Source organism: Cephus cinctus, unplaced genomic scaffold (genome assembly GCF_000341935.2).
Source record: "Cephus cinctus unplaced genomic scaffold, Ccin1 Ccin1_scaffold0191, whole genome shotgun sequence".
Taxonomy (NCBI): domain Eukaryota; kingdom Metazoa; phylum Arthropoda; class Insecta; order Hymenoptera; family Cephidae; genus Cephus; species Cephus cinctus.
Genome location: NW_014332912.1, coordinates 696862 through 711220, shown reverse-complemented (window position 1 = coordinate 711220; position 14359 = coordinate 696862). Strand labels below are relative to the sequence as shown.

Sequence of the window (14359 nt, the reverse complement as noted above, 5' to 3'; positions counted from 1 at the left end):
AGACACGGAACAATTCCACGAAGACTAACCATCTATACCAACATCGCCTGGATGTCGATAAAAGAAAAATATGTATCACAATGTGAAAACGTTGCAGTCGAATACGATTTAATTAAACGATATTATTTGGATGGAGGTAAGTATTTATTATAAAAAGTTTGTTTTATCTAGATAATGTCTAATTTAAAAATTTTTACCTAATAATAGACTGTTTATTGGTAAGAATGATCCCGAGTCAAGTATATTGATATATTATTGTATTTGGCAGTGTTGTGTATTATTTGAAACAAATTCATATCACAATTATTCTCGCCGATATACTTTTAAATATTTATAAAAATGCAATTTAATAACTAAGGATGTATTAGCATCCAAGTGTAATATAGCCGGATAAAAAAGTAGCTCTTTCGTACGAATCTATACTTGTCCTATTTATTATATTACAATGAAATTTATAGCGTGATATCCCATAAATATTTTAAAATAGATTTATTAAATTTGTATATAGCCCTAATGGGCCACTTTTTTTCGTTGTCATTTTTGTCGGCAGGAAACCTGTTAACGCGTAAGTACAATACACATATAAGCACTCTTAAGTACAAAAGTGAATATTGATTTCCAAAAAAAAAGTCTAAACCTGCCATTCACGAAAAATGACAGTCTTTAAAGTTTAGTCATTAATTGTAATGTTAGCTACATAGTACCTATATAGGATACTTTAATTACGATCTCACAAACGAATAATTATCAAATGATTTAAATCGACAGAATCAAACATATTTGTTCTGAGATATCAAACGCAAGCATAGATAGCGTCAACATTATGGAGTCATTTGAAGAGCCTATAGCTAACACCAGACAATAGACATAGCTTAATACCAAGTACCATAATATTGAACGCTTGATTCGTAAAAAAAATTAATTTCTTTATAGCTTCAGCTAAAAAGGACGAACAGCCATACTCTATGAGCATTAGTGATAGTTGTTTAGAAGGCGAAGAATCTTTCTAACGATATGTCAATGTTCGTATAAAATTACGCAAAAATACATAGTGTATTTATATAAATCTTAATAAAGATTGAGCAAATATATATATATAATTATAAAAGTTCACAATGATTTATATAGAAATTTAATGCCATGGCATTAGACAATTATTGTACACCGTACAATCGATTGGATCCGCTGCGGTTTAATGACTAGATTTTGATTTTAGTCATTCCTCGAATGACGTTGAAATCATTCTGGCATACTGTTCTGTTAAGTACGCTCTTTGATATACTTAATCCGCGTCTTTCATTTTACTAATTTCCATAATTAAAGTAATTATTTATTTTCATGTATTCTCTTCTCACATTACCAGCGTCTCTTCATCCTAATGCTCAATGTAATAAATGCAATGAGACTGAGTACAAAGTAAAGACCTATAAGAATAGAAACGCTAAACCAATAATTGACGTCTTGCATGTCGACGGTATCTAAAAATTTCGTTGGCAGTGAAAAATGGCAGTAGTCAATCGAGCAAGCCATCCTCTTCCTATCGTACCTATTAATAAAAGCATAATCTTAAGTTCTCTGATGTTAGGATTACGGTATTTTTAAAATTGCAATATTTTTTTCAAATTACCAACCCGTAAATTGCTACCAAGACACCTTCAAATCCATATTTGAGGAAAGATGTGTGAAACAACCATTGAAATAGAGGATGTGCGTCGCTGCGATGGACAAAAAATCCACTGAACATCATAAACGGTAAAATAATAAACGGTCCAAAGATGACCCCATTCTAAATAAAAAGAGAAAGAAAATATTACGATTACAATTATTTCATTATACAAAGAAAGAACAATGCTAGCAATTATTTGTATTAAATTACTTGTAGGCTCATGGCAGTTCCTAGAATAAGGCCGATTGTTTGAGCGACTAAGCTAACCACAATACACACAAACATATACAGACAGAGTCTCCTTCCTTCCGGAAGTTGTCCAGTCATGTGATAAACTATCAGTACAAATGTAGAAACCGCAGCAATCTGCACTGGCAAGTCGGCTAATTTATTAGCCAAATAGAATGATCGAAGCTTGTACCAACGATTGAAATGCTCGCGAGTGACAATTGGTAACTCGGTAGGATCTGAAATAAAAGAAAAGGCTGTATAAGATTGAAAAATTAATTAGAATGAAAAAAGAAAAAAGTGATTCACTCACAAGTAATAATAGTGGCGTTAAAAGCGCTGAACATGAGGAACATGACGCTAAAGTACAATAGATTGAAGTTGTCAAAGACGTAAGCGGCGTCCTGACCAATTTGAAAGTAGAGAATTCCAACGACAAAAGCGATGACAATGTGCGTAAGGAGCCTCATAACCATGAGTACCTAATTTGAAATATGAAAATATATATGACCAGTTCGAATAGGAATAAAAAGGAATTATCTGCTACATGAAACAAATGGTCCTGACATACCTTATCTCTGGACAGTTTGATGGCATTGCTCTTCAATAAAACAAACAATTGCTTCCAAAAACCCGTGACATAGTCTCTAGAATTAAATCCTTCCTTCTCCAATCCTGGTGGTTCCCCATGACTCAATGGACGTTTAGATGCCTTAGCCGGATTAGTTAGATCAGCTGCTATTATTTCCTCCATCTTGGTAACTCGACCAACAGCTGACACGCGCCACTCGTTGCTCTTGCCATTTTGAATAGACGCTATGAGCGTGGACAAATGATTTCCATGATCGCCATGGCATATCTCCAATACTAAGATAAAACAATGAAGACAAGGCTTCTTTGTACAACAACCTTTTTTAAATTATCTATGGCAATGGTGACGCATTCCAAGGTAACTGAACCACCATTGGTTGAACATCCAAGGCATTTCTGGTAGACTTACGGAAGTCCGCAGGACTGTGGTATAACGGGCATTGAAGACCAAGGCTAGCTAAGTATGGCACCAGGTTACTCGTGCCACCTGTGTATACGCAATTCCCACCAGCAATCACATAAAGATGATCGATCATGTCGAATAACGTTCCGCTAGGTTGATGAATAGTGCAGATGACAGTACGACCTTCTCGTGCTAGGGCTTTCAGAAGACCCAGACACTGTTTCGCAGATACGCTATCGAGTCCACTGTAAATTTTGTTTGGTAACAATATTATGACACTGAATGGAACAAAAATTTAATTTGAACCGATTAAAATAATTTTACAACATAGCCTTCCTCCTTCACACACCTTGTTGGCTCGTCGAAGAACATCACCGGTGGATTGTTCACGAGTTCCAGAGCAATGGCTAATCTTTTCTTCTGACCCCCGCTCAGAGCGCTCGTGCGAATATCACGGCAAACCTCAAGATCTAACGCTACGAGAATTTCGTCGATCTGCAACAATAAAAATTGGTGTCATTGACATTTAGAAGAAAAAAAAAAGAACATATCACCGTTCGACTACCTTCGACAACAACAAAGCTTACCTTTTCCAGTTTTTCACGGGGCAACAGGTTCAATTTCAAATCAGCTGCAACCTGCATCGTCTCTTGAACCGTAAGAAGAGATTGCAGTTTACTGTCCTGCATAATGTAGGCGGATGACCTTCTGAACGTCGGGAGATCTCGTTCCTTGCTGTTCACCAGGACGTTTCCCGCGACCGAGGAAATCCTAAGGTGAAAAAAAAAATAATTTTCAATTAAAAAAAAATAAAACTACAAAAAGTAGTCGTAATGACAATGCACGGATGACATATTTTTTTATACTATAACGCGTCGTGCAAGGCTCTTACTTTCCTTTGCTCTCAGACAATTCTACAGCGGAGCATTCTAAGAACGATTAAAAGATAATTGACAAAGAGTAATTGAGTCTGATTGCGAAAGTGCACAATGATTCCTACAAATTCAACGTTACCATTTATAGCCGCACTGTCGATTTTTATACCGTTCAACGGTAATATCCATCGATGGTCTGCGGACGCAGTAATTACAAAGATATCGCGAAAAATAATTCGTATCCCTTATTAAATTTTCAAAATCTCCGGGGTAAAGAAAAATATTTTTCCTTAATACATGCCAAGCACACGCGCCACAAAACGCCATAACGCGTATCGTAGTTATATTAAATTAGAAGCCTCGTCGATAAGATAACCAGGCAAAAGTAGCGTGAGGCACGGTCATTGCTCGTGCGGAATATGAATGCGAGTTCTAGGAGGATAACGAGCGCGCGCGAAAGTCATTGTGCGTCTTTGCCTGAAATCAACTGAAGAATATATTTCGTCATTATTGCATCGAACACCGTGAATCGTTATCGGACCGATCGCCTTATCACGGCAGTCGTCAAAAGGACCATTATTGTCTGTAATAATCACGGCTGATATGAATATTGCAACTTTGTATGATCGTGAAAAAAAAATATTCTAATCAGTATACACGTTCAAGCGATGACTAAGATTATTACTGTAATCAGTATGAGTTTCGGTTTTGCGTCATATAATTAGAATGTTATTCCAGTGCAGAAAGTCTCGTACGAAAAGTCCATTTAAGTCCCAGTAAACAAGACTCGTTTTCATCAACGCGATTCAATGCATAAACTCCGTTTGCTTAAAAATACAATACCGATTGGCTGACAGCACAGTTAAGCCGAGTTTATGCAGCGAAGCGCGTCTCGAAGAAAACGGCTGTAAGTCAATGGAAAACGGACGAGTGAGACAGAGAGAGTAAAAAGGACAAAAAAAAAATATAAAAAAGTTGTAACGGACAAGCGGTTACGGAGTCGTGGTAATTAATTGATGTCTATCCTGGAAGTCAAAAAATTAACACAGGCATGGTCGCGCGATTTCGTTCTCCATTTAAAAAGCATTGACCTGGGACAGCCGGCACTCACTCCCGGGTTAAAGACACGGAAAAAACAGATTTCGATTGGCATTTACGTCCTTGCAGCAGACTTTATCATATTCACTTTTTCCATTTTCAACGATACGCTATGACGATCGGCTCTGCATCGAATATTTGTATTATATTATCGCGACTGATAACGCTGTACGTTCAACCGGGCCTAAGGTCAAAATCATCGATTAGATGAGCAGTATCGAATTTAATAGAAGGAAAATTAATCTTGTCTCTTATGGCCGAGTCCTGTATGCATTGTACCTCGGGCGTGCAAGACGTAAAGTTCTTTTTGTTGAGTTTACTTTCGCGAGTGCTGCTACATTGGTATCCCCATTGGTGCAGCTGTACTCAAATGCAAGGTGTTGCGCGACGGAGGTGGTATGCACTTATCCTGTAGCAGTACGGACCTTGAAAGCCTCTGCTCGGTGCTGTTGTACCAGAACTGACTCTGAGTGCAACGGCACCACAACGGCCCTTCGTGTTGCTGCTCGGTGCAGGCGCACTCAGCGCGAACGGTTGAGCGTCACCCTGTTACAGCTTATTTCGACGATCCGACGGACAGCGAAATTATACTTTATTTTCTTTTTATTCGTCTATATTCACTTACGCTGCGAATAACAGTACTAGGTACGTGTTATAGATATTGTACGTGTAGCCAGATACGCATAGTTCGGATATACTAGTAGCACTTTATTATTTAATTAAATGATACTCGCGTTAACTGGCGCTCTTATTGGACAAGTCAAATGTTTTGATGAGACCTGATGAAAATAAACTAAAATACTCACGTGAAACCAGCCAGGATGTCCATTAAAGTAGATTTGCCAGCCCCGGAGAGTCCCATAATGGCGGTCAGTTCGCTGGCTCTGAAATCTCCGGATATGTTGTGCAGTAATTTTCGTTTTCCTGGTATGATAAAAAAAAGAAAATGGTTGACTAAGGAAATACGCCAGTCAGTCTCACGATCGAAGACGAGGGCATTATTTTATGGTTGGAAAAGAAAGATGTAGGAAAAAAAAGATGGAGAAATGTTACTGCTGGTAATTTATTGAGAAAAAAAAATAATAAAAAATACAAAGAGAACAGGGAGTCGTGTATCCATTTGCTTTGACAAAGTTGTATAAACAATATTGAAACGGGATTCGCGCGTGGATAAAGCAACATCGCAACTATCATCTTAATTGGGATATTTATTATTTGCCTATAAGTGTTTTTTTCTTCGCGCTTCGAACAATCTGTACCGATCTCATAGGTTACCGCGGCAGCCAATTTCGCAATGAGGCTAGATACGTTCTATCTATCGATTATGATAATAATCGTAGACACCCATGAAAGCCCAAAGTGACAGATAACGTGACTACCGTCAACTTGGCTCTTTATTTAGGCAAATCTAGTATCATATGTCTATATACTATTATAAAAATCAATTCTACTCTCCTCCGCGAGGTTTACAGTGTACACGAAAATTGGACTGTACACTGAGTGAAAAATTATTAGACTCGTGATATTTCATTGAAAAAATTTTTTTTTTCAATTCTCTATCAACCATTCACGAAATTATTTTTAGATCCTTGCTTTGACGTTCTCTCTCACTAGAAACCCACATATTTCTGACTGAATACCATGTAAACTAAGCACGGACCAACAAGATATCTTTCCAGGAATAATAATCTCTACCATGGCGCAGATAACGTAATTTCGCAATTTGTATATCATCGAAAGACAAAGGTGCAGCTAAAAATCCGAAGGTACATAGCCATTTAATTTTTATGAAACGATTTATGGTTGTCGCGGCAAAAATTAATTCAACGTTGACAGTGGCGATATTATCCACGTGTTAAATTAACCAATTGAGAATTTCTTATAGGTTTACACTTTCGTTTTGAATATCTGCTAATAAAATTTATGCCGGATATCGTGAACCATAAGTCATTCTTTGTTACACGAATAGACTTTTTATCTACTGCCATATGTTACCACTTCCATCAGTGCGTCTCGTATCTTGAATACATACCGAGTGAACAAAAAAGCACATGTGTCAATCTCTGGGGGGCAAACTGAAGTGAGGGGCAATGAGAAACTCGTAAAGAAAATTTCATAGATACAATTGTAGTAATAATTCGGCTGTTGCAGTACACTCTGCGTACCTTCGTCGTAGAGTCTTGTACGGATGCGTGTTATAGAAAAATGTGAAATCGGCGACAATGAGACGTGACTACAGTTACTTCCATAAAAGGGATCATTGGTTGATAAGTAATTTGTATAAATTCACCAACTACAAATGTACAATACGAGACATGAGACTTTTCAGAAACAAAAATTGATAGCGGTTTTGGACAGAACCAATAATGTTTCATATTAAATTACAGAGGTTCAATGAATATTCAATCGAAAATTGAATTAAGGTATTTCGAGCTCGAAGGTGGATTTTTAGTGGGTCCCTTAGCGGGGTCCTTAATATTCGCGAGCACACAAAGCTGTACTGCCGTGAATTTTTTATCAAACTCCGTGATACATAAAATATATTGAATTTGGAATTTTTATATAAATTTCCAATTTTTCAATTTTCCCACAAAAACCAAGTCGCCGATCACGATAACAACGCAGCTGCTAGTTGTATGTACAGCGTTGCCAGAATACCTTAATCAGTCCATTCAGTTGAGAAGCAGAACCAATTTTTGAGGTTATGTATCGTGCAACAAATATTATTTTTTCTTCTTTTAGAAATTACATCTACTCGTAGAATATATATATATATATATACACGAGAGCCATGTGGCAGACTGGGTAATACAAATATTATTTCTTCTAATATGCGACTGTACTCTATTCCTTCAATGTTTACGAGGAAATTGGACATAAATTATTAATCTAGCTGAAAACAATCGACTAATTAATAAAAAATTGAAATAAACTCTTACCAACGCGGAGAATGAAAATAATGCGACTGGCATGGAAATGCTTTCATTTTCTACGCGCGCCATGTTCAATAGCGAGATCGATTTATCGGCACAGTGTGACAGACTTCTAATTTATATATCAGTATAATGTGAACGCTCTGTAAAACACGATTGCGAAAAGTGGAGCGAATCGGTGCAAGTTACAAAATGTGTCTGATAAATCAACGTCAATAATCTGCAAACAATATTTCCCCATATTAAATATAATTAGCAATTAGCTACGTCAATCAGCTGACATACGAGTAGTTCGCTAATCACGTTAAAAAAAAGTACGGTATGAAGTTAGTCAAATCATGTACTAACTCGAACATAAAACCAGTTTCAGGGAAGGTTCGAAGAACCTCATAAGAATTAAATTAGTCACATCTGGAAGGGCAGGATTCACAATTTTTCTTAAGTTAGTCATCCTGACACACACAACGTATACCAGCTGACATACCGTATGATATCCACGTCTCAGTTCTAAAACGTTTTTCCCCCTCGAGTCCAAGGAAAATAATAGACACGAACTTTGCCACGAAGATAGTAAAATATCGATCTCTGTGTAAACGCGTAAACAAGGCGTTATCCGAAAGACAAAATTCCTATCGACAATCTGCATTCGATTACGCGCGCGAGGCAATGACAGTTTAATAAGGTAAACAATGAAAATCAAACACGTCAAGATCCCAGAATACATATAAATTTTTCATAATGCAAGGTAGACAAGTGTAAACTCAATATGGACAAAATGACGCTACTGATAACGTCAGTGATTTTACATGGAAGTACAACGGCTGTATTATCGTATACTTACTGTACGGTGGGGATCCCCAAATAATTTTTATATTATTTTAATACCAAGCAGCCTCTCACAGTGGCTGCAAGGTACGGTAACACTAAGGACTACGTCGAAGCAAGTTTTCTTTCCTATTAGAATGAGCTCGTTATATATGAAACCGGTTTCAAATCATTCCTTTACGCAGGTCATTTATATTTTATTCTCGCTAGGCGCAACATTCCCTCGCACGATACCACCGGATTCCGTCACTTTACACGCAACGCTGCAATTGTACCTATCATCGTAGGAGTGTTTGTTTTTTTTTCTACGCGTGTCTACCATACTCACAGATATATTAATGGATACGCGTGTAAAGCTGCACGTGAGTAAATGTAAATTCTGTAGAAGTTCGTAGGCGCCGCTGTGAAACTTTAATACGGTCAATGTCGTGAGAGGTTATTGGGACTAATGCTACGTTGTTTCGTATAACAAAAAATTCACTTCGGCGCTAGACTGTCATAGAAAGCATAATTCGCGTTGCACTGAACGCGTTGAACAAGAAATATTTACTGGCTGTAGTATCAAGTCAAAGATCTGCGGTATTTTTCCGTGGCTTAGCAGAAACAATGCGCTAGAACTGACTTCCGTAATACTTTCCTTCGGCGGCCTTATTTGTCTGGATACATATTTAACTATATGGGTAGATAAATAAGAAGTCTTGGATGTCGCTTTGTTAAGACTGACCGTTAAATTTAAATTAGACCCCAAATTTTAACGAGGATCACATCGATCAACGTATTATGTATACACGAAAAATTTTTACTCTTATCATATAAAACGACAAAGCAGCTACAGCCGTATTCCTATTATCAGAGAGCGTCGGACTCTTATCAAAATCTTCGTACCACGAGCATAGAAAAAGTTAGCGCAGCTGTACGGCTCACTCGACTATTTGATATTGACATCTAAAATTCTAAATGATGAGACATTCCTACGAATTTGAATTCGACTAATTTGACTTGTCACGTTGGGCCCATAGTTTCGAAGATTCGCCACGAGATGTCAGTATAAAATTTTATTCGTCTATCGCTTGGTTACATAAAATAATTGAAAAAAAATAAGTCCTCGCGTTACAGATAGTCGTATACGTGTATTTGATTAGAATATAGAGTTACCAAATTACAGAGATAATTATATCACGAAAAATCATACGTATCTAAAGTCACTGGCAGATCTCAATTGCCTAGTTTTATCGGATCGGTCAATGTCTCGTAGGGTTTATGGCTGTTGTCAGAATAAGACAAGACCACTTGTATTCATTATTACGTCTGGATGCCACGTGTGTCTTCTCCGTATCTGTCTGTATCCAACACAAAGAGAAGACAGTCTGCGTACGCATCGAGAGTGACGCTTTCACGTTACTAAGGATTAAGTACTTATCTGCTTTCGTTCTCTTTCTTGCGCTAGACTTTGTTTCTCATGCGAGCCTAAGTTATTAAAACAAAATAGTGTCGACACAGCATCGAGCTTGCTCGTTTCATATACACACTTAATAAAATGTTTATTCCTATAATTACAATGGATGTCACTTCGATTGGAAGAATATAAGTTTAAATTTACCTTGTCTGAAGAGTCCAGTCCGCACGTTGTAGGAAATACTATTAAAGACAAGATTGACAGATTTGTAGACATGTCGTGATGTCGGTGCACTGATAAAGTACTTGTTGCTCTTTCCACTTATATTCGGTGTTAAGACTGATTTACGAAATCCCGGCGGATCTGGTAAACTCAAGGATAACTTTTCTGTCATGACGATTTTATGCGATCGAACGAACGAACTTCACGACTCTCTCCTCCCTCTCGCATAAGGATAATTTCCCAAGGCAAATAATTCCTGTTTACGAGTATATAATACGTATATATTGTATCACTTTACTGGACGTTCTTATGCGATCCTTCTTTTCTACTCTCGTATTCTAACACAGAAGGCCACAACGATATAGGTATTACTGCAGGTCGTATGTCAACGCGCGAACCTTAACTTTGCTTTTAAGATTGTTAACGATCCTGCTTTCTTATATGGTATTTGTATATAAATATATACGTATAAATGATCTGTATTTACGATTCACGAGCACGTACGATTTAATAAATGGACCAGAGATTGGCTTATAACCTCGTAAGTAAGCAGCACCGTACCCGAGAACGAATAACACATCCGCTCACGATCGAGGGCGCTGCCATACTGACGGCTATCTATAGGCACTGTAAATAACTTTGCTATGTCTTCTTGAAACTCCGAAGTGCTCCTTGTATACTTTACTTCGTTTGTTTTATTCTATGAAATTCTTTTTATCACAAAAGCACATCGTTTATGAAATTTTGTATCGCATTTGTATCAAATTTGTATATTTGTATATTTTTACTGGCGTCAGGGCCACTTTTCTCAGTATCAACACTGCTCCTCTCCACAGCTGACTTTCTAAGCCTCCTCAAGCTTATGATGGATGGGAAGAAGGTGGGCGGCGATTAGGTAGAGCTCTGCAGTAGCCGAATAGGTTCCAAAATCGTAAGATACCGGTTACGGTACAGTCGCAGTTAAGAAGATACATATAGTATACTGTTTCCTATATATAGTAGTTTTATTCCTTGGGCAAATGAACGGTATTATACAAATTATTAGCTACATATCATCATTGAACCAAGCCGAAGATCAGAAACAAATAAATTTTATAATTTTCATACTCCATATTGTTCAAATATAATTGTAAAAAGTTGAAAAAAAAAACATTTAAACGATCTTCATTTAAAAAATGTGGTATCTTTAATGTCAAATACAGTATATACTCCATCAGTGTCAAATCAATTCTGACGTTACAGAGCTGAGCAATATAGTTATGAATAAAATTATTTTTACATGCAAAAGTGCTGTATAAAAGATAAGTCATTTTTTGTTACTTTTCTGATTGACAGTTTATTCTCGTATTACGTAAAACGTAAGTTATTCGTGATCCGAGTAGGATTTCTGTAAAATCATTATCTACTGCTGTGAAATTACTGTAATAATAATAATTTTTCAATTGATATATATAAAACGTGAAAATATATTGATAACAGATATTTCCATTTGCATAATGATAGTAAACCATAAACAGTGTTAGTGTCATATATGACAATGTACAGAGAGCAGATTGCTTATAGTGCTTTGGTATGTGACATATGGCTGATCATCATGGTCGTACCATTGCACCGTGTCATTGAAAGGAACTACTAGGACACGCGACGCTAACACAATGGCTATAATAATTCTGAAAAGCGCGTGAATAGAATTTAAAACGTTTCGAGCTGTTACTTCCATTGATCCTGTTGACGTTTGATCATACGACGATGTCACGATGCGAAATCCTCAAGAAAACAAAAGATACTGCACTGAAGTATCTGAAATAAATGTAAAGTATCGATAAAAAGTATTGGGACAGTGCAATACTTTTGAACAGCACTGTGTATGCTTTGTTAATTGAAAAATGTATATATATGAGTTTACTGATTGATGAATTCCACTTGTTAATTTTTAATTTTCACTGATAAACCTTTTACAGGGATATAAAATTATCGGTTCGACAGTCGCGCAGTATTGTATGTCCATTGAGACGTCACTAGTCTCAAAATGATAAGGATACGTACTGTTGCCAATGAAATCATTCTCTTTGTGCATAGATTTGCTTGTGGTCTGAAACAAATGTTCGATAAGCAGCGTGTTATGGATTTGTCATACAAGTACAGTGCAGTAGTATTAAAGAGTTCAAGTACAAAAGATGCATATACAATTCAAAAATCTAGATAAAACCAACTCGAGGCACAGATAAGAAAATTGAATTCTCCTAGTAACAATACTTTCAGGTTAGGTACTTTGACATTTCTTTCCCGCGTGAGTACACGAATAACTGAGAAACAAGCAATTCAAAACTTTGTTGGTAGATGTCACTGAAAAACTTACGTGGCGATAAATAAGTTTTTCATTTACTTTGATAACACTGTTTAAGCTTTACTTCCTTTAGCGTTAATACATATACAAGAGCGTTATCATCGGTCGTATAAGAGGATTGTTAATACCTGCACCGCACGTCATCCAGAAGAACTTTGGAACGATGTATCGCATCGAGGAGGTACGTGTGTATTAGTGAAGATGGCCACGGCCTTATGGGACTTTGTGTCCGACGGCTAGTGGGCACGGGAAATATGCTGGAACCAACAAAGAAGTTGTAAAGGGGATTGAAATACTATACGGGTCGTTTAAGGCACAAAATATACGGGGAAGCTGTCCCTCTTTTCAAACATCTCTTCCATGTATTTTTATATTCTCAGACCAACAGTTTGCTGTTTGTAGTGGAAGATTAAAAAAAAAATGGATAAAATTAAGGATCGTAGAAAATCTTATATTTTTCTTAGATATATTTTAGATGTGTAAAATACATGAGCTACTTTGTTCTTTGTGACACAAAGAAATCTTTCTTATCCCCGCACCGAGATAATAGGAATGTAAGTCATCTGACTAGCTCCAGTTTTGTGGGAGTAAACATGCATGTTTTTATGCGCGATATACATATTTTACAGTGCTATTTGGCATTTTAATTAATACGTTTACGGGACGCGGATCCACCATTTAAATATCCGTAAATGAAGTAATAATTAAATGTTAAATTACGCTTTACTACAAACTGTCATACCTATACTTATTGCATTTCATAGAGAAGTTTCCTATTGTATAACGTCGCATCGATATTTCATTTTTTAACTTCAATTTTCACATTTTTCAAATTACTTAGATTAGTCTTCGTCACGCCTTATGCCGGTAGAGAAGATACGTGTTGGTGGTAATTATTACAATAAAGATACAGACATTGTACCCCTTAAAGAGAAGATTGAACCAATGAGAAGTTTTCAAACAATTATAGTTGTCAATTAATGCAACGTATGCTTATAACAGGAAACTAGTGAGACAAATAAAATAAATAATAAATAATTATAAAAAGAAATCGTCATTAACATGGTTATACTTTTGCATTGAGTTTCAAACACAAAACTACCCAGTTATCTGGCTGCATTCATCGTAGAACACAAAAATTTTACAATCGAGACATAATAAAACAGACTTTCACATATCTAAACTACCTGCAAATTTATAAATCATAAGGCACTTGCTCGTACAGTTCCAAGATCATGCAATAGACGATCGCATCGTTTTCACATTACATAATTAGAGTATTTCAAAAAAGATGCGCAACAAATTTTGAACGTAATAACGATGCATACATCTGCATAATAACTTTGTACACAGATTGCGAATCGTAATACAAAAATACAAATATCTCTTTTAAGCTACGACTGTCATTAATATCGCGAGTGCACCCTGTGTCAAGTGACAAAATTCACGTAAGCACGTTAAGCATCAAGATGGAAGCAAATATTACCAGACGAATTCACATGGCTGAGAATTCGGAAAATTCTAGGGCAAGCATCATAAACGATACCAGAATAGAGTATGTATGTAGTGATGCTTTTTTTTTTAAAGCATTCACATAGATTACGATGACGGTAATGACTGTTCTTGCAGAATCCATCCCCATGACCATTGTCAAAATTCTGGAACATTGTATTACTATGACAATTAAATATTATGCGGTTATTGAATAGCAATCATAACAAAAATTTGATTATTCCGAAGTTAAAATTCTGATTGAGCGTTTGACAGTGGACACG

The 14359-nt window shown here is 36.5% G+C and overlaps 1 protein-coding gene across 1 annotated transcript in view; it reads right to left on the bottom strand.

Annotated features, from left to right (window-relative positions):
• Nucleotides 1-240: 240 nt before the first annotated feature.
• Nucleotides 241-14359, bottom strand: part of LOC107264794 (ATP-binding cassette sub-family G member 1) — a 28697-nt gene continuing 14578 nt past the window's right edge. Inside the window, exons 11-20 of the mRNA XM_015733444.2 lie at nucleotides 10220-10437; nucleotides 5668-5785; nucleotides 3476-3659; nucleotides 3238-3383; nucleotides 2895-3133; nucleotides 2466-2761; nucleotides 2208-2376; nucleotides 1877-2133; nucleotides 1632-1786; nucleotides 241-1546 (exon numbers count right to left, since the gene is read on the bottom strand). Coding sequence (XP_015588930.2) covers nucleotides 1357-1546; nucleotides 1632-1786; nucleotides 1877-2133; nucleotides 2208-2376; nucleotides 2466-2761; nucleotides 2895-3133; nucleotides 3238-3383; nucleotides 3476-3659; nucleotides 5668-5785; nucleotides 10220-10437 — 1972 coding nt within the window. The 3' untranslated portion in view covers nucleotides 241-1356. The remainder of the gene's footprint in view (nucleotides 1547-1631; nucleotides 1787-1876; nucleotides 2134-2207; nucleotides 2377-2465; nucleotides 2762-2894; nucleotides 3134-3237; nucleotides 3384-3475; nucleotides 3660-5667; nucleotides 5786-10219; nucleotides 10438-14359) is intronic.